This window comes from Ornithodoros turicata, unplaced genomic scaffold, assembly GCF_037126465.1.
Source record: "Ornithodoros turicata isolate Travis unplaced genomic scaffold, ASM3712646v1 Chromosome65, whole genome shotgun sequence".
NCBI classification, from domain to species: Eukaryota; Metazoa; Arthropoda; class Arachnida; order Ixodida; family Argasidae; genus Ornithodoros; species Ornithodoros turicata.
In genome coordinates this window covers 219,730-241,390 of record NW_026999387.1, presented here as the reverse complement: position 1 = coordinate 241,390, position 21,661 = coordinate 219,730, and the positions used below count along the sequence as shown (strand labels likewise).

Below are 21,661 nucleotides of genomic sequence, written 5' to 3'. Positions count from 1 at the left end.
TTCTAAGGGCTAGGGTACGCTACAGTGTATCCCCTAAAATGCGCGGGATGCCATGCCGTTTAGTGGAGGTGGCAAAACGATGCAATAAAGTGCCCTTATTAGAAGTCACGGATTTAAGAGTGAACTGTTACTTCCTAGTCGACTATACACTATCGGTATCCTGATGAGGGGGTACACTATGCGCAACCCATGAATCGTTCTGCAATCTTCCCGGCACTTGAAGCAGCTCGCTTCCAACAGTTCGCTATCACACGATAACGTGAAGCTGTGTGAGCCTTTGTGACTTATTCGTATAAAAGCGGGTGGTACCCGACGGTCCCTTGTGAAGTCGTTCGGTTACGTCAACTTACTGTTGTCCTGACAGGAAGTGGACTTTCAGAGGTGAGTCATTCGGAGCACGTTGTAAGTAAATTATTTCATCTCCAATCTTGCAAGATATATTGAGCATCAGCTTTGCATGTGTTTATCTGTGTAAAAATGGTCCAAATGCAGGGAATAGTCATGTTTATGTGGTAAATAGGCACAGAGGCATGCACAGCAGTTGAAAAAATTTAAAATCACTTTTCGGGGTCCATACGGATTCCATCATCTTCGCGATCTGAAAGATTCTATCATCCTCAGAATAATAAAATAATGAAGGAACCCTTGTTGGGCCTCATCAACAGTACGCAGGCAGGCAACGTTTGAGTGTATGGCGTCAGAAGGTCACGTAACACGTGATTCCTCCCGTCAGGGAGAGATAACTCACTCACTGAAAGCCCAGTGCAAAGCCAGTGAAGTATAAAATGAAAAAAAAAAAGCCGGACCTCTTTGGGCTGCACGTATAACATATGTTTGTAACTCAAACGTCGCCATGCCAGTACTGGACAGCTGTATCGGACTTGTTGGGCCTCATCAACAGTACGCAGACAGGCAACGTTTGAGTGGATGGCGTCAGAAGGTCACGTAACACGTGATTTCTCCCGTCAGGGTGAGATAACTCACTCACTGAAAGCCCAGTGCAAAGCCAGTGAAGTATAAAATGAAAAAAATAGCCGGAGCTCTTTGGCTGCGCGTAAAACATATGTTTGTAACTCAAACGTCGCCATGCCAGTACTGGACAGCTGTTTCGGCCTTGTTGGGCCTCATCAACAGTACGCAGACAGGCAACGTTTGAGTGGATGGCGTCAGAAGGTCACGTAACACGTGATTCCTCCCGTCAGGGTGAAATAACTCAATCACTGAAAGCCCAGTGCAAAGCCAGTGAAGTATAAAATGAAAAAAATAGCCGGAGCTCTTTGGCTGCACGTATAACATATGTTTGTAACTCAAACGTCGCCATGCCAGTACTGGACAGCTGTTTCGGCCTTGTTGGGCCTCATCAACAGTACGCAGACAGGCAACGTTTGAGTGGATGGCGTCAGAAGGTCACGTAACACGTGATTTCTCCCGTCAGGGTGAGATAACTCACTCACTGAAAGCCCAGTGCAAAGCCAGTGAAGTATAAAATGAAAAAAATAGCCGGAGCTCTTTGGCTGCACGTAAAACATATGTTTGTAACTCAAACGTCGCCATGCCAGTACTGGACAGCTGTTTCGGCCTTGTTGGGCCTCATCAACAGTACGCAGACAGGCAACGTTTGAGTGGATGGCGTCAGAAGGTCACGTAACACGTGATTCCTCCCGTCAGGGTGAGATAACTCACTCACTGAAAGCCCAGTGCAAAGCCAGTGAAGTATAAAATGAAAAAATAGCCGGAGCTCTTTGGCTGCACGTATAACATATGTTTGTAACTCAAACGTCGCCATGCCAGTACTGGACAGCTGTTCCGGCCTTGTTGGGCCTCATCAATAGTACGCAGGCGGGCAACGTTTGAGTGGATGGCGTCAGAAGGTCACCTTCTGACGCCATCCACTCAAACGTTGCCTGCCTGCGTACTGTTGATGAGGCCCAACAAGGCCGAAACAGCTGTCCAGCACTCGCATGGCGACCTTTGAGTTACAAACATATATATATATAGTTGTGGAAGGAAAAAGACGCGGACAACAGATTTTAGGGAAGTTAGAAACACTAGTTCATTTAATGGGCAGAAATTAAAAGTTGAATGAGAAACGGGGTCGACGTTTCGACAGTGGCACTGTCTTCGTCAAGACAGTGCCACTGTCGAAACGTCGACCCCGTTTCTCATTCAACTTTTAATTTCTGCCCATTAAATGAACTAGTGTTTCTAACTTCCCTAAAATCTGTTGTCCGCGTCTTTTTCCTTCCACAACGGTAAAACTTCGTGGCCGTTTGACTTTTGTACTTCCCTCGACCTATATATATACAAGTTGAAATAAACGCATGCGGTTGACCACGAAAAATAAAGTTATTCAATAAAGATCAGAAGTGGAGACGGTGCTTCTACAGGACTTGTCCTGTAGAAGCACCGTCTCCACTTCTGATCTTTATTGAATACACAATATATACATATATATACACAATATATACAGCTACCCAGGGCCGACGAGGCGCAAACACGGCTAAACACGTGTCCTCTGGTGCTGTCGCATCGTTCCTTGAGTATCTGTTTTTCTGCGTGCAGCCATAGAAGCCATCTTAATCTGTAAGTTTGAATTTCAAACACCATCTAGCGTCATTTTTCTTATTTCTTAATGGCTTTTTTCCTCTCTTTACATATATATATATATATATATATATGTAGTTGAAATAAATGGGAGACAGAAGACGAAAGTAGGGGAAGTAACAAAAAAGGGGTTTATTAAAACTTAAAAATCATGAAAGTTAGGGAGAATGTCTACGTTACGGCGGAAGCTCCGCCTTCTTCGGGACAAAAGAGCTAAAGGGCATTTAGCTCTTTTGTCCCGAAGAAGGCGGAGCTTCCGCCGTAACGTAGACATTCTCCCTAACTTTCATGATTTTTAAGTTTTAATAAACCCCTTTTTTGTTACTTCCCCTACTTTCGTCTTCTGTCTCCCATTTATTTCAACTATAATTACGTAGCCGTCCGATCCAACTCCAACTTTTCAAGATATATATATATGTATATATAGTATCTGTTTCTCTACGTCCAGCCATAGAAGCCATTTTAATCTGTAAGTTTGAATTTCAAACACGTCTAGCATCATTTACTTATTTTTTAATGGCTTTTCCCCCTCTTTATATATATATATATATATATAGATACTCATTGAATGATGCGACAGCACCAGAGGACACGTGTTTCGCCGTGTTTGCGGCTCATCGGCCCTGGGTAGCTGCGCATCGTTCAAGATTGGCAAACCAGGGGTCACTCAGCGAGCGATATACACCTGGGAGGGTGACTGGGCACCCCTCAATGCCACAGTGCAAGCCAGTGAATTATAAAGAAGGGGGAAAAGCCATTAAAAAAATAAGTAAATGATGCTAGACGTGTTTGAAATTCAAACTTACAGATTAAAATGGCTTCTATGGCTGCACGTAGAGAAACAGATACTCATTGAATGATGCGACAGCACCAGAGGACACGTGTTTCGCCGTGTTTGCGGCTCATCGGCCCTGGGTAGCTGCGCATCGTTCAAGATTGGCAAACCAGGGGTCACTCAGCGAGCGATATACACCTGGGAGGGTGACTGGGCACCCCTCAATGCCACAGTGCAAGCCAGTGAATTATAAAGAAGGGGGAAAAGCCATTAAAAAAATAAGTAAATGATGCTAGACGTGTTTGAAATTCAAACTTACAGATTAAAATGGCTTCTATGGCTGCACGTAGAGAAACAGATACTCATTGAATGATGCGACAGCACCAGAGGACACGTGTTTCGCCGTGTTTGCGGCTCATCGGCCCTGGGTAGCTGCGCATCGTTCAAGATTGGCAAACCAGGGGTCACTCAGCGAGCGATATACACCTGGGAGGGTGACTGGGCACCCCTCAATGCCACAGTGCAAGCCAGTGAATTATAAAGAAGGGGGAAAAGCCATTAAAAAAATAAGTAAATGATGCTAGACGTGTTTGAAATTCAAACTTACAGATTAAAATGGCTTCTATGGCTGCACGTAGAGAAACAGATACTCATTGAATGATGCGACAGCACCAGAGGACACGTGTTTCGCCGTGTTTGCGGCTCATCGGCCCTGGGTAGCTGCGCATCGTTCAAGATTGGCAAACCAGGGGTCACTCAGCGAGCGATATACACCTGGGAGGGTGACTGGGCACCCCTCAATGCCACAGTGCAAGCCAGTGAATTATAAAGAAGGGGGAAAAGCCATTAAAAAAATAAGTAAATGATGCTAGACGTGTTTGAAATTCAAACTTACAGATTAAAATGGCTTCTATGGCTGCACGTAGAGAAACAGATACTCATTGAATGATGCGACAGCACCAGAGGACACGTGTTTCGCCGTGTTTGCGGCTCATCGGCCCTGGGTAGCTGCGCATCGTTCAAGATTGGCAAACCAGGGGTCACTCAGCGAGCGATATACACCTGGGAGGGTGACTGGGCACCCCTCAATGCCACAGTGCAAGCCAGTGAATTATAAAGAAGGGGGAAAAGCCATTAAAAAAATAAGTAAATGATGCTAGACGTGTTTGAAATTCAAACTTACAGATTAAAATGGCTTCTATGGCTGCACGTAGAGAAACAGATACTCATTGAATGATGCGACAGCACCAGAGGACACGTGTTTCGCCGTGTTTGCGGCTCATCGGCCCTGGGTAGCTGCGCATCGTTCAAGATTGGCAAACCAGGGGTCACTCAGCGAGCGATATACACCTGGGAGGGTGACTGGGCACCCCTCAATGCCACAGTGCAAGCCAGTGAATTATAAAGAAGGGGGAAAAGCCATTAAAAAAATAAGTAAATGATGCTAGACGTGTTTGAAATTCAAACTTACAGATTAAAATGGCTTCTATGGCTGCACGTAGAGAAACAGATACTCATTGAATGATGCGACAGCACCAGAGGACACGTGTTTCGCCGTGTTTGCGGCTCATCGGCCCTGGGTAGCTGCGCATCGTTCAAGATTGGCAAACCAGGGGTCACTCAGCGAGCGATATACACCTGGGAGGGTGACTGGGCACCCCTCAATGCCACAGTGCAAGCCAGTGAATTATAAAGAAGGGGGAAAAGCCATTAAAAAAATAAGTAAATGATGCTAGACGTGTTTGAAATTCAAACTTACAGATTAAAATGGCTTCTATGGCTGCACGTAGAGAAACAGATACTCATTGAATGATGCGACAGCACCAGAGGACACGTGTTTCGCCGTGTTTGCGGCTCATCGGCCCTGGGTAGCTGCGCATCGTTCAAGATTGGCAAACCAGGGGTCACTCAGCGAGCGATATACACCTGGGAGGGTGACTGGGCACCCCTCAATGCCACAGTGCAAGCCAGTGAATTATAAAGAAGGGGGAAAAGCCATTAAAAAAATAAGTAAATGATGCTAGACGTGTTTGAAATTCAAACTTACAGATTAAAATGGCTTCTATGGCTGCACGTAGAGAAACAGATACTCATTGAATGATGCGACAGCACCAGAGGACACGTGTTTCGCCGTGTTTGCGGCTCATCGGCCCTGGGTAGCTGCGCATCGTTCAAGATTGGCAAACCAGGGGTCACTCAGCGAGCGATATACACCTGGGAGGGTGACTGGGCACCCCTCAATGCCACAGTGCAAGCCAGTGAATTATAAAGAAGGGGGAAAAGCCATTAAAAAAATAAGTAAATGATGCTAGACGTGTTTGAAATTCAAACTTACAGATTAAAATGGCTTCTATGGCTGCACGTAGAGAAACAGATACTCATTGAATGATGCGACAGCACCAGAGGACACGTGTTTCGCCGTGTTTGCGGCTCATCGGCCCTGGGTAGCTGCGCATCGTTCAAGATTGGCAAACCAGGGGTCACTCAGCGAGCGATATACACCTGGGAGGGTGACTGGGCACCCCTCAATGCCACAGTGCAAGCCAGTGAATTATAAAGAAGGGGGAAAAGCCATTAAAAAAATAAGTAAATGATGCTAGACGTGTTTGAAATTCAAACTTACAGATTAAAATGGCTTCTATGGCTGCACGTAGAGAAACAGATACTCATTGAATGATGCGACAGCACCAGAGGACACGTGTTTCGCCGTGTTTGCGGCTCATCGGCCCTGGGTAGCTGCGCATCGTTCAAGATTGGCAAACCAGGGGTCACTCAGCGAGCGATATACACCTGGGAGGGTGACTGGGCACCCCTCAATGCCACAGTGCAAGCCAGTGAATTATAAAGAAGGGGGAAAAGCCATTAAAAAAATAAGTAAATGATGCTAGACGTGTTTGAAATTCAAACTTACAGATTAAAATGGCTTCTATGGCTGCACGTAGAGAAACAGATACTCATTGAATGATGCGACAGCACCAGAGGACACGTGTTTCGCCGTGTTTGCGGCTCATCGGCCCTGGGTAGCTGCGCATCGTTCAAGATTGGCAAACCAGGGGTCACTCAGCGAGCGATATACACCTGGGAGGGTGACTGGGCACCCCTCAATGCCACAGTGCAAGCCAGTGAATTATAAAGAAGGGGGAAAAGCCATTAAAAAAATAAGTAAATGATGCTAGACGTGTTTGAAATTCAAACTTACAGATTAAAATGGCTTCTATGGCTGCACGTAGAGAAACAGATACTCATTGAATGATGCGACAGCACCAGAGGACACGTGTTTCGCCGTGTTTGCGGCTCATCGGCCCTGGGTAGCTGCGCATCGTTCAAGATTGGCAAACCAGGGGTCACTCAGCGAGCGATATACACCTGGGAGGGTGACTGGGCACCCCTCAATGCCACAGTGCAAGCCAGTGAATTATAAAGAAGGGGGAAAAGCCATTAAAAAAATAAGTAAATGATGCTAGACGTGTTTGAAATTCAAACTTACAGATTAAAATGGCTTCTATGGCTGCACGTAGAGAAACAGATACTCATTGAATGATGCGACAGCACCAGAGGACACGTGTTTCGCCGTGTTTGCGGCTCATCGGCCCTGGGTAGCTGCGCATCGTTCAAGATTGGCAAACCAGGGGTCACTCAGCGAGCGATATACACCTGGGAGGGTGACTGGGCACCCCTCAATGCCACAGTGCAAGCCAGTGAATTATAAAGAAGGGGGAAAAGCCATTAAAAAAATAAGTAAATGATGCTAGACGTGTTTGAAATTCAAACTTACAGATTAAAATGGCTTCTATGGCTGCACGTAGAGAAACAGATACTCATTGAATGATGCGACAGCACCAGAGGACACGTGTTTCGCCGTGTTTGCGGCTCATCGGCCCTGGGTAGCTGCGCATCGTTCAAGATTGGCAAACCAGGGGTCACTCAGCGAGCGATATACACCTGGGAGGGTGACTGGGCACCCCTCAATGCCACAGTGCAAGCCAGTGAATTATAAAGAAGGGGGAAAAGCCATTAAAAAAATAAGTAAATGATGCTAGACGTGTTTGAAATTCAAACTTACAGATTAAAATGGCTTCTATGGCTGCACGTAGAGAAACAGATACTCATTGAATGATGCGACAGCACCAGAGGACACGTGTTTCGCCGTGTTTGCGGCTCATCGGCCCTGGGTAGCTGCGCATCGTTCAAGATTGGCAAACCAGGGGTCACTCAGCGAGCGATATACACCTGGGAGGGTGACTGGGCACCCCTCAATGCCACAGTGCAAGCCAGTGAATTATAAAGAAGGGGGAAAAGCCATTAAAAAAATAAGTAAATGATGCTAGACGTGTTTGAAATTCAAACTTACAGATTAAAATGGCTTCTATGGCTGCACGTAGAGAAACAGATACTCATTGAATGATGCGACAGCACCAGAGGACACGTGTTTCGCCGTGTTTGCGGCTCATCGGCCCTGGGTAGCTGCGCATCGTTCAAGATTGGCAAACCAGGGGTCACTCAGCGAGCGATATACACCTGGGAGGGTGACTGGGCACCCCTCAATGCCACAGTGCAAGCCAGTGAATTATAAAGAAGGGGGAAAAGCCATTAAAAAAATAAGTAAATGATGCTAGACGTGTTTGAAATTCAAACTTACAGATTAAAATGGCTTCTATGGCTGCACGTAGAGAAACAGATACTCATTGAATGATGCGACAGCACCAGAGGACACGTGTTTCGCCGTGTTTGCGGCTCATCGGCTACGTGCAGCCATAGAAGCCATTTTAATCTGTAAGTTTGAATTTCAAACACGTCTAGCATCATTTACTTATTTTTTTAATGGCTTTTCCCCCTTCTTTATAATTCACTGGCTTGCACTGTGGCATTGAGGGGTGCCCAGTCACCCTCCCAGGTGTATATCGCTCGCTGAGTGACCCCTGGTTTGCCAATCTTGAACGATGCGCAGCTACCCAGGGCCGATGAGCCGCAAACACGGCGAAACACGTGTCCTCTGGTGCTGTCGCATCATTCAATGAGTATCTGTTTCTCTACGTGCAGCCATAGAAGCCATTTTAATCTGTAAGTTTGAATTTCAAACACGTCTAGCATCATTTACTTATTTTTTTAATGGCTTTTCCCCCTTCTTTATAATTCACTGGCTTGCACTGTGGCATTGAGGGGTGCCCAGTCACCCTCCCAGGTGTATATCGCTCGCTGAGTGACCCCTGGTTTGCCAATCTTGAACGATGCGCAGCTACCCAGGGCCGATGAGCCGCAAACACGGCGAAACACGTGTCCTCTGGTGCTGTCGCATCATTCAATGAGTATCTGTTTCTCTACGTGCAGCCATAGAAGCCATTTTAATCTGTAAGTTTGAATTTCAAACACGTCTAGCATCATTTACTTATTTTTTTAATGGCTTTTCCCCCTTCTTTATAATTCACTGGCTTGCACTGTGGCATTGAGGGGTGCCCAGTCACCCTCCCAGGTGTATATCGCTCGCTGAGTGACCCCTGGTTTGCCAATCTTGAACGATGCGCAGCTACCCAGGGCCGATGAGCCGCAAACACGGCGAAACACGTGTCCTCTGGTGCTGTCGCATCATTCAATGAGTATCTGTTTCTCTACGTGCAGCCATAGAAGCCATTTTAATCTGTAAGTTTGAATTTCAAACACGTCTAGCATCATTTACTTATTTTTTTAATGGCTTTTCCCCCTTCTTTATAATTCACTGGCTTGCACTGTGGCATTGAGGGGTGCCCAGTCACCCTCCCAGGTGTATATCGCTCGCTGAGTGACCCCTGGTTTGCCAATCTTGAACGATGCGCAGCTACCCAGGGCCGATGAGCCGCAAACACGGCGAAACACGTGTCCTCTGGTGCTGTCGCATCATTCAATGAGTATCTGTTTCTCTACGTGCAGCCATAGAAGCCATTTTAATCTGTAAGTTTGAATTTCAAACACGTCTAGCATCATTTACTTATTTTTTTAATGGCTTTTCCCCCTTCTTTATAATTCACTGGCTTGCACTGTGGCATTGAGGGGTGCCCAGTCACCCTCCCAGGTGTATATCGCTCGCTGAGTGACCCCTGGTTTGCCAATCTTGAACGATGCGCAGCTACCCAGGGCCGATGAGCCGCAAACACGGCGAAACACGTGTCCTCTGGTGCTGTCGCATCATTCAATGAGTATCTGTTTCTCTACGTGCAGCCATAGAAGCCATTTTAATCTGTAAGTTTGAATTTCAAACACGTCTAGCATCATTTACTTATTTTTTTAATGGCTTTTCCCCCTTCTTTATAATTCACTGGCTTGCACTGTGGCATTGAGGGGTGCCCAGTCACCCTCCCAGGTGTATATCGCTCGCTGAGTGACCCCTGGTTTGCCAATCTTGAACGATGCGCAGCTACCCAGGACCGATGAGCCGCAAACACGGCGAAACACGTGTCCTCTGGTGCTGTCGCATCATTCAATGAGTATCTGTTTCTCTACGTGCAGCCATAGAAGCCATTTTAATCTGTAAGTTTGAATTTCAAACACGTCTAGCATCATTTACTTATTTTTTTAATGGCTTTTCCCCCTTCTTTATAATTCACTGGCTTGCACTGTGGCATTGAGGGGTGCCCAGTCACCCTCCCAGGTGTATATCGCTCGCTGAGTGACCCCTGGTTTGCCAATCTTGAACGATGCGCAGCTACCCAGGGCCGATGAGCCGCAAACACGGCGAAACACGTGTCCTCTGGTGCTGTCGCATCATTCAATGAGTATCTGTTTCTCTACGTGCAGCCATAGAAGCCATTTTAATCTGTAAGTTCGAATTTCAAACACGTCTAGCATCATTTACTTATTTTTTTAATGGCTTTTCCCCCTTCTTTATAATTCACTGGCTTGCACTGTGGCATTGAGGGGTGCCCAGTCACCCTCCCAGGTGTATATCGCTCGCTGAGTGACCCCTGGTTTGCCAATCTTGAACGATGCGCAGCTACCCAGGGCCGATGAGCCGCAAACACGGCGAAACACGTGTCCTCTGGTGCTGTCGCATCATTCAATGAGTATCTGTTTCTCTACGTGCAGCCATAGAAGCCATTTTAATCTGTAAGTTTGAATTTCAAACACGTCTAGCATCATTTACTTATTTTTTTAATGGCTTTTCCCCCTTCTTTATAATTCACTGGCTTGCACTGTGGCATTGAGGGGTGCCCAGTCACCCTCCCAGGTGTATATCGCTCGCTGAGTGACCCCTGGTTTGCCAATCTTGAACGATGCGCAGCTACCCAGGGCCGATGAGCCGCAAACACGGCGAAACACGTGTCCTCTGGTGCTGTCGCATCATTCAATGAGTATCTGTTTCTCTACGTGCAGCCATAGAAGCCATTTTAATCTGTAAGTTTGAATTTCAAACACGTCTAGCATCATTTACTTATTTTTTTAATGGCTTTTCCCCCTTCTTTATAATTCACTGGCTTGCACTGTGGCATTGAGGGGTGCCCAGTCACCCTCCCAGGTGTATATCGCTCGCTGAGTGACCCCTGGTTTGCCAATCTTGAACGATGCGCAGCTACCCAGGGCCGATGAGCCGCAAACACGGCGAAACACGTGTCCTCTGGTGCTGTCGCATCATTCAATGAGTATCTGTTTCTCTACGTGCAGCCATAGAAGCCATTTTAATCTGTAAGTTTGAATTTCAAACACGTCTAGCATCATTTACTTATTTTTTTAATGGCTTTTCCCCCTTCTTTATAATTCACTGGCTTGCACTGTGGCATTGAGGGGTGCCCAGTCACCCTCCCAGGTGTATATCGCTCGCTGAGTGACCCCTGGTTTGCCAATCTTGAACGATGCGCAGCTACCCAGGGCCGATGAGCCGCAAACACGGCGAAACACGTGTCCTCTGGTGCTGTCGCATCATTCAATGAGTATCTGTTTCTCTACGTGCAGCCATAGAAGCCATTTTAATCTGTAAGTTTGAATTTCAAACACGTCTAGCATCATTTACTTATTTTTTTAATGGCTTTTCCCCCTTCTTTATAATTCACTGGCTTGCACTGTGGCATTGAGGGGTGCCCAGTCACCCTCCCAGGTGTATATCGCTCGCTGAGTGACCCCTGGTTTGCCAATCTTGAACGATGCGCAGCTACCCAGGGCCGATGAGCCGCAAACACGGCGAAACACGTGTCCTCTGGTGCTGTCGCATCATTCAATGAGTATCTGTTTCTCTACGTGCAGCCATAGAAGCCATTTTAATCTGTAAGTTTGAATTTCAAACACGTCTAGCATCATTTACTTATTTTTTTAATGGCTTTTCCCCCTTCTTTATAATTCACTGGCTTGCACTGTGGCATTGAGGGGTGCCCAGTCACCCTCCCAGGTGTATATCGCTCGCTGAGTGACCCCTGGTTTGCCAATCTTGAACGATGCGCAGCTACCCAGGGCCGATGAGCCGCAAACACGGCGAAACACGTGTCCTCTGGTGCTGTCGCATCATTCAATGAGTATCTGTTTCTCTACGTGCAGCCATAGAAGCCATTTTAATCTGTAAGTTTGAATTTCAAACACGTCTAGCATCATTTACTTATTTTTTTAATGGCTTTTCCCCCTTCTTTATAATTCACTGGCTTGCACTGTGGCATTGAGGGGTGCCCAGTCACCCTCCCAGGTGTATATCGCTCGCTGAGTGACCCCTGGTTTGCCAATCTTGAACGATGCGCAGCTACCCAGGGCCGATGAGCCGCAAACACGGCGAAACACGTGTCCTCTGGTGCTGTCGCATCATTCAATGAGTATCTGTTTCTCTACGTGCAGCCATAGAAGCCATTTTAATCTGTAAGTTTGAATTTCAAACACGTCTAGCATCATTTACTTATTTTTTTAATGGCTTTTCCCCCTTCTTTATATATATATATATATATATGTGCCACGTAACAATGAATCACACATAAAGTGTAGATATCGCAGGCTAGGAGCGAGCTGTGCTACGTCATTACCTATTCACCTTTTAATTCTTGACCATGTTAATCTTGCGTCGGATTCCTTTGGACAGCGCCAACGTTATTTCCGGTTGGATCAAAGATGCTGCGTAACCATCACTAGCAAGAAGTCAGTCGAAAGCATAGATCACTGTCGCTTGATAAATTGAGAATTATTTGCCGCACGATATCGCAACCAAGCCGTTTTCCATCAATATTGCTATCAAATTAACAATATTAAGCATTCTCTGGCAGACTTGCACCTTGCTGTGTTGGTTCTGCGAGTCAAGAGTTCAAGAGCCTACTAAACTACGCTTGTCAACTTAACATGTTTCTCAGCTGTTTTACGGTGCATTTAAAGTTATGTGCTTCTACAAATTTCAGTAGTTGACTGCTAAAGAACTACAGAGTTGTGGATTTTCGTACGACTTGATCGAACAGCTCATTTCACCCAGCTCATGCTATGGATAGAGGCGAGCCCATGGAGGAAACATCTCAAGGTAACGTGATATCCTTCTAATCCCGACTATGTAGGCCAACTATAGACCATACCATAATGGGAGCTGTGTGTCCAATTATTGCGCGTAACAAGATCCCTTACAAAAGAAAAAGACAGAAAAAATAATGTTGTTTGATGTAGATGAGATGCTGGTCCGCCACCAGTTACTAACGTACGCCTTTATTGTCTTATATACGTCTTTACCACACCATGCCTTATGATGCAGTGATACGAATTCTACTGCCTATTTTATGCCCTACGGATGTGTTTCGTGTAGGTAAGACCCCGCTGCTGCTAGAAACGTCATCGTTAACATCACAATATAGTTCTCCACAGCCTGCAAACACAATATACCATTGACAAAGTTTAAAGGGACTATTGCATGTGAAAACATGTGTATATGAACTATACTGTAATCTACGACTGCATTCAGAAGAAGGAATACCGACTTCCAAAAGAATGAGTTCTATAACCTCAGGACTCGTAAGAAATGTCTTGCGATGTCCTCCTCCTTTCCATTGTTGCGATGACCAGCTGTCATTCTGTGTTCACATTGGCTGTTCATTGTACTTCGCCACAATCTGAAGGCTGACTCAGATTACTGCATTTACGGCTACCTACAGCGTCTTACGTGTACCCTAGTTCTATACAGAATGATGTTCGGTTGCCATGATTCGCTGTCAGCGGCCGTAACAGGCAAGCGCAGCCGTAACCGCAGGATTGTGAATCAGCCTTAAATGGGAAGCATTCAAAACCACCCAAAGTACTCTCCAGCGTCTGCGAGGGCAGACCTTAGGACCTTAGAGACGACACGAGCAAAAGGAAAGAGGCGCGTACTTGCACGACTGGTCACCTCTCTCAGCAATCGAATGATTATCACCCAATCAGCATGAAAAACACTTACATCAATATTCTTAAGGCCAATCAGGAGCAAGGAATATGAAGCAGCTCTTCCGCGTATTTCTGCCAGTGGCGGCGTTGTTCTGCGAGCGGCGTTGTTCTGCGAGCGGCGCTTTCCAGTGAGCTTCCTGCCACTGGCCAAACGCCCTCAAGCCGCTGCTTGGTTACCGAGTAAACCATTTTACGCCTGTATTCGCTCAATACAGGCGTATTATCATAGAAACACCCTTTCTATCCCGCCACCTGTAGCAAATGGTGTAAAAAGAGCATTACTAAAGGTGCAATATCGACATACACCACCTTTTTTCCCATGGCGATCATTTAATGTGTAAAGCGAGGTGTTGAAAGAAGTGTTTACGTCCTATAAGCTTTTTTACACTCCATTTTAAGTGGGAATTTGGTTTTGAAAACGGCGTTTTAATTGGTCAAAGGAAAATTATACTGGTTTCGCGGCTCCACTCAGCAGTTAATGACATTACAAATGATAACTTGAGTTAAAAACACAGTATTTAGCAGAAGAGGATATCAGGAATTTAAATGGTTTCCTTGACTCGTTGCGGGGTACGTTTTAATTGCAAAGACGAATTCTCGTCACCGTTACAGACATTTTCCGCTACTACACTTAACGAACGTGCCCCAAACAAATTGTATATCAGTATATGATCCATCCGATACGTCAATAGAGGCTACCGAAGGTGACCAAGTCTCTTCAAGCTTCGGCACTCACACCTACAGTACCTAACAAGCCGTGCCTGTGACGCACTGCGCTCTGGGTTAGGTTGTACGATGAAACCACGGCTGGAAGTCTGCCGTGTTCAAGGTGGGGGTTGCCGTGGACTCAAGAACATCGAACTGTATGTGTTGGTATGTTGTCGTTGGAGCTTGTATTACACTAACCATTTGTGAGGCAGTATTTGTCACAAAACAATTCCATCCTGAAAGGTATTTTCAATAGAATGCTCCCCTTTTACCGGTGTTTTTGTTGGTAAACACCCATTATAAGAGTGTTTTATGAGGAAGACACCTAATTAAAGCGTGCTTCAGACAACATCCTTCATTCGGGTGTACAGGCAACACCAAAAAGGTGTATGCCATGGGACAAGCCATTTACACCAAAAACTGTAAAAACTTTACTGTGTAGACTCGTCTGCCCAAAGAGCTGATTAGTTTTGGCAGTGTGATGTTTTCTCCGATTTTCAGAAAGGGAATTCCGGGATACTCTCAACAACTGCCGTCTGCTCTTACTATGCATCACATAAAACTGCACAGGAACTATTCTAGAAATTTGCGTGAGACTTTCACGGTAATCGTCGGTAATCAACGAGGAGTGAAAGAGCGCTACAGTTTCGGAATCGACCGCGACTAGAGTCGCTAAATAGAGAACAAAGTAGCGACACTGAGCCACGTCGGCGAGCAAGACCGCCATCTTGGGTCCGGAGCGACCTCGTCGCCTAGCCTTGGGACGCCAATCTCCCCCTTATCCGCAGTAGAACTGCGCGCAGTCGAGCCATCTCGCAACCAAGGAAACAGGTTTTGGATGGAGGGTACTCAACGTGGACGATGTGTTCTTAGAAAGAGAAACCACGTGGCACGGCCGGCCCAATTGCGGGCACTGAACGGCAGCTTCAGCAGAGAAAAGGAAAACGATATTCTGTACCCTTATTTAGTGACTCTAACCGCGACGGATGCAACAGTCACTTTAATGCTTGTTAATGCTTCAGCGGCGCCATCCCTTTTGACGATCAACCTGCACTGTAGCGCTAACGGCAATGTGTATTTGAAAACTTTGAAAGAGCGTATGTTTTCTGTGCACACAGGATGCCTAGGCTAAATGCGAACATATTTTTTTAAATAGTTATATATCACTTTTTTCGTGAAGAAGTCAGGTGCAATATGGCATATGCGGAAGGGCGCTCATTAAGAGGGCTCCAATAAAGTCCTGAGGCTATGTTCAAATTAACTTCCAATAAACTTTTTAACTGCAAGAGCTACGAAGTTGTCCCAATGGGAACATGTGGTCCCCTCGGTCACCTGATAACGTAGCCGTTTTCTGAACAAAAATGGGTTCGATAGATTGTCCGCAAAAGTTCGTGAAGAAACACCCCTTTTTTCTTTATTTTGCTCATTGTGCATCTTCGGAGACGCGTCTTTCTACAGCATTCTCATTCACACTTTGGCTCTAGTAGTTATGATTAAAAAAACAATTAACTTCATTTAAATAATTCATTACAAAACAGAAATGGTTTGAGTGTCCTCACACCGATGGTAACACGATGCAGTCCGTCTTTTTGAGGTGCGACGTGACACTGTTTTACAGCTTTGGCCCATTTTACGTGATGCAGCCTGTATATTGTGTGCAACCGACAAGCATTAGTCCATGATATGTTGTTCCTGCGAACCTTTGGGAGTACGATATACTAACTGGCCCTTTATTCTTTCTGAAGAAGACAACCGTGACTGTGTGTCCTCGAGCAATCCTGCTGGAAGCCCCACATCCCGTAAGATACCTTTCCTACTCTGACAAACATAACACGAACATTAGGGCGTTGTTGTGAGCTGTAAAGTGACCCAGTGCGTAAATCACAGCTATCCACTTTCGACGCCGATAGAATGATCTCTGAGCGTACCTTTTGGGAAGTTTTGTCCGTATAGATTGCGATGAAAATGGGTGTTCTGAGGCTGGAACACAGAAGAAACAGCAACACCACATACAAGTATCAACTGCCTGGGACCCATCAAAGAGTGAAGTCACTCTGAAAGGTTAGCCGGCTGTAGGACTCGAACCCACGCCATCTTTGTTAGCGGTCGAGGGCTGTACCAATTGAGCTAAGCTAACACACCTCCCAACGACTTCCAAGGATGTGTGATTCATCCACTCGCTCACTCATTTCACTTTCACTCTTACATGATTTCTCGCTTACGCACGCATTCATACGTTTATTTCACCACGTTTTATACGACAGTTTCCATCGTGTTCAACAGATGCCGCTTGCGTCGCCGCGTCGTATGCATGGAGGTAAGAAACTAAGGAGAGGGCTATAAGATCGGAGGGCCGTGGGACCCCTCTAGCGGTCGCTCCTGGCAATACCACGCCCATCTAGTTGCCCGGTCACGTGATCCCCACATGTTTCGGCGTTATGGCGGTCTGCTCGACTCGGAGGATTGGAAGTTTAGCAAACCTCATCTTCAGCAAACGTCTTACCTTCAAGGAGTCCATTCGCACAATACGTTGAAGGTTATAGGTTGTTTCAACATTTGCCGCGTGATAAATCACAGCAGAAGTTGAGCAAAACAGAAGAGAAGCCAGGCAATGTCACGATGACGTACGTACGTCTTCTAGCGATTTGGTGATCCATTGCTTCCACACTGAGATGATCTATCTTGTCTTTCAACGGGTGTGATAACTTCTAAGATGTTTTGAAAGCGGAAACAAGTTATTCGGCCGCAGCTCGTCTCTGTATTCAGGTAAGATACGCCGCGGACATGGAAGACGCCATGTTTTATGACGTCTTGCCGTGACGTTTATGGGTCACGTGTGTGGGCAACTAACCACAATGCCATGCGCGGGTCACAGCACGCTCGCTTGCATTGGGAGAGGCGCTTAGGGCATCTCCTTAGTTTCTTACCTCCATGGTCGTATGAATGTGTCCGTTTGTGAGAAAACATGCAAGAGTGATAGTGGAACGAGATAGTGCGTGAGTGGATGTGTTTGTCCCTACAAGTGACGCAACCTTGGAAAGGGTTGGGGAGTTGTGTTAGCTTTGCTCAACTGGTAGAGCCCTGGACCGATGGAGCTCTCGACGTCAATGTCGAAGAAGTGGGTTCGATGATAAGCAAGCCTGAGCGATGGGCAAGACACGTAAACAAACACAAACATGAAGGCTCAAAAGCTTCAGCCTTCGTGTTTGTGTTTGTTTACGTGTCTTGCCCATCGCTCAGGCTTGCCTATCATACACCAGCCATTTATTTGCCATTTATACACCAGCTAGCCTGCATTTACGCCATTTTGGCAATGTGGGCTACAGCTGGCTAACCTTTTCAATGACTTCCTTCTTTCACTGTATAGAGTGCTTCCCGACTGATTTTTATATTAAGACATATAGTGTACTGCTAAAGGGACTATCAAACGACTTATTCTCGCTTTTTCTTTTTCTTTTTTTGCACCGAAAAGATGTTTGTGAAAGCACGACGAAAGCCGACTCTTTTTTCGTGAACAAGTATAGACGACATACAGAACCTATACCGACTTCGTTCACGTGGCGACGCAGCACAGTGGGCGATTGCACGTGGAGTTCGGTGTGTTAGTACCCATTTACCATTTTCCCAAGGTGCCTCCGCCGCAAACAGTAGACCACCAATGTTGCACACACAAAGCATGCTTGTCAAACTACCCACAATTTTACTGTTTCGGAAGAGAAGAATACGTGCTAAGTGTCTCACCTGACCCCTACCCTGTTCGAAAAATTGTACGCTCGCACATTTGTTCGTCCTGGCTCCTTCACCCCTATGTAAAGGAGTATCATTGGAAAACCTTGAGCATGCCATCGCTTGGGCCTTATGACACCACCGTGAACCGCAGTGCTACCAGGATTGGCCTACGCTCCTTGGTGAAAGTCGCTTGCAAACTCAACGTACCGAGGCACCGATAACACGTGTTAACAACGGTAACCGAAGACAAGAATTGAGAGGAGCAACACGAAAGGAACATGGATGTGCAATGAGGAGGGGGTTAGAACCGTACGTGGTTGCAAAATCGCGCACATTAACGGCGAAGAATTTATGATATAAAAATTTCCTAAGGGCAAGTGCTGTGTTCAGCAAACATTTAACAATGTGTTTTCGGGATAATTTAGTGCCCATTAAATACTTCAGCTGTGCCAACACATTTTGCCATCATACTGCATCGTAACGTGAAAAAAAAGGAATGTTCGTTGCCTGACGACTTTGAAACACATATGCCTAATGGGTGTCTGACTCGAAACTCCCGTGTGAGTCATTTCGGTCGTAGTTGGCTCGCGACTAAAGCCTTGAATGATGAATTATGAACGAAATTTCGTAGAGCAATTATCAACGCTGCGAGTTTATATCTTCGTCGATATTCAGTCCTCAACGTAACACCACCATCAATATATCGGACGATTCGATGTTATGCCGATGATGCAAATAACTGTTTGCGTAGTTGTGAAGTATCATGCACTCACATATCTTTCGTTTTGGGACAGGCACTGTCATGGTGGATGCTGCCTCTGAGATGAGACCTGAACTAGCCTACAGTTCAGAAGACGTCTGTGGAAAGAAGTGCTCGTACCTCGCTCGTCCAGAATCGCATGGAAATCGCGTGAAGCAGTATGCTGTGCCCAACACCAGGCCCATACATGAGAGGTACGCGTCGTTTGCTAGCAGAAAATCATCATTCGACCTTCATCCCGCAACTGCAAAGGGAAACACAGAAAAAATGGCAAAAGCTGGATTCTTCTACACTGGTAATCAACCTTTTTTGTTTCGTCAACTGATGCCTCAGTGTACCAGTTGAGAATTTCCCGGTTCGAAATTCGTGCATAGTTGAAAGTACATGCAACATTCAGATGCTTAGGAAAGAGTGCAAAAGAATAATAAGAAGAGAAAATAATAGGATATTCCCCTTTACCCATTTATGGGCACAAAGCCTTGAAATAACACTTAACGAAGTGGTTGCCTTCGTCCGCGGTGTGCAGAGCGACAGCCGCGCCGCTCTACGGGAGACAACCGTAAACGTGATGGGAGTGTTAGGCGGCGGCAGCATTGAGCCCACGTAAAAAAAAAAAAAAAAAAGAATGGGTCCAGTTCGAAAATTTCGAATTGGTATCAGCTCGTCATGCTCAATTGGTTCCAGTTGTGTTTTCGGCTACACATTGGTCTCATCAAATTGGATCCAATTGGCGCCCCCATTGCAATTGACTAGCATACCGACATTTACCAATTGAAAACATACTGGCCTCCCAGCTCGATCCAATGGGTTCTAGCCAACCGAACCGTTTGGACCAGTTGGTGCCAACTGGCCTCCCAGCTCGATCCAATGGGTCCTAGCCAACCGAACCGTTTGGACCAGTTGGAACCAACTGGTCCAAAGGGTTCGGTTGGCTAGAACCCATTGGATCGAGCTGGGAGGCCAGTTGGTGCCAACTGGCCTCCCAGGTCGACACAGTGGGTTCCAGGTAACCAAACCATTTGCACCAATTGGCACCAACTGGTCTCCTAGATCAATCCAGTGGGTTTTAGGCAGCCTTGTTGGATGCAATGATTTGAAAGCTATTTGTGTCCTAATGGGGAATAACTGGCAACTCGTGATTTACCGACTGGTGCCTTACTGGTCATTAAAATAAACCCAAATGGTAAGCTTTTTGGGTAAACCCAACTCGAAACAAGTATTTATCGAATATGAGCCGACTGACAAAAAGGTGTACTATGCAACTGACTGCTGTCCACACTTCGTTGTCGCCTCGACGAAGGAATAGTACAATGCACAAGTATACCGCTAGGGGATGGTGGAAAAAATAGATGTGAATTTATTATACTGCCTTTTTTGACTAGAGTTAATGACTGTATAGTAGCATATCGATGGAGAGCTGAACCGTGCCGCCGGACATATCAATAGAGTGCTTCAGTGTCCCTTAAAGGCTTGAAAACATGTTCGGCAATTAGAGCTTGGGTACATGCTTGATGGTTGTCGAGCTGCCAACAAAACATACTCTGCTGCTGTTACCCTCATATTCGATATTATTTACATTTTGTAGAGTATCACCTATTCCACTGGAGTGCTTCAGTGTCCCTTGAAGCCCTGAAAGTATATACAAGCATGAACAGGACTAGCATATGTTCGCTGTATACATCTGTACACATATCCGTAGTGCTTGTGCTGCCTTCATGTACAGTAGTATCCACCTCCTGCAGCAACCGTTTTAGGCACTGTCATGTGCAAATACTCTGTATGAAATCTGAATAGATTGGAGAAGAAAGTAAAGTGATTTCCACGTTGTAAAATCATCAATGTGGCCAGATGGTCATCTGTGGAACGTCTAAAATTCCAAGCGCTGGGAAAAAGACAGAAATAAGGACACGACGATTCATAAAACGCACGCACAAGCACTCTGCCTGAATATGTGCCGTACCGGAACCCCGTTTATAATAAAGTTTACGAGCACACGATTAGGGTAGTCATTTATCACGAACGCACTGAATTACGCGGCTGAGATGTCACCGTGTCTCTCGTGGCCGTTGGTCGCTCGCGGATTCGAAAATGGCAGTAGCAGCCAGCCGCTTTACACCACAGTTTAGTAAATGGCAGCGATCATGGCATAAAAATAAATTGCTTTTGCTGATATACGTCTAATTAATTATTACGGTATTTTAAAGTACATTGTGTCTGCACTAGGTGACCATTTGCTATCACGAAATGAACAAAAAAGGATGGCTGCAATATATCGGCTGGATATCACTTATGGCGAATTCGGGTGGTTTCGTAGCAACCTTTTTTGCCAGATCTCGAGCAGTCATGTTCGCTTGGTCAAAATGAAGCAATCTCGCATGTTCGCGTGGCGCTTTCCGAGCGCTCGGAACTTGCCAGCTAGCACTTTTTTTGCCCGGTCTCAAAACGATTGAGCAGCAGATTGCTCAACTGCATCCGGTGTCGTCACATCCGCACTGCAACGGTGGCGAGTGCCCTCATTGGCCGCATGTTGAAATCACGTGGTTTAGCAGACGACAGAACTCGAAGACTTGCGACCGCGACGCCCCTAGCGTGATCCAAGTACCTAAAACCCAGTGCTAAAACCGATAGATTCCTAGCAATCATGTTCGGGTGGCACGGGTCACGTGATCCAGCTCGGTCAACGACCTAGAAATTTCCGAGCACTCGGCCGTGTTGCTACGAAATGACCACCCGAATGCGCTATTAGA

The 21,661-nt window shown here is 46.0% G+C and overlaps 1 protein-coding gene across 2 annotated transcripts in view; it reads left to right on the top strand.

The window, feature by feature from the left end:
• The first annotated feature begins 204 nt into the window (after positions 1-204).
• Positions 205-21,661, top strand: part of LOC135374475 (baculoviral IAP repeat-containing protein 3-like) — a 33,127-nt gene continuing 11,670 nt past the window's right edge. Inside the window, exons 1-4 of one of the 2 annotated variants that reach the window (XM_064607430.1) lie at positions 205-381; positions 12,783-12,827; positions 16,171-16,224; positions 18,949-19,209. In XM_064607430.1, the coding sequence (XP_064463500.1) occupies positions 12,791-12,827; positions 16,171-16,224; positions 18,949-19,209 (352 nt within the window). In that variant the 5' untranslated portion in view covers positions 205-381; positions 12,783-12,790. Of the gene's footprint in view, positions 382-12,711; positions 12,828-16,170; positions 16,225-18,948; positions 19,210-21,661 lie in introns of both variants that reach the window. The other variant, XM_064607429.1, reaches the window with a different exon arrangement.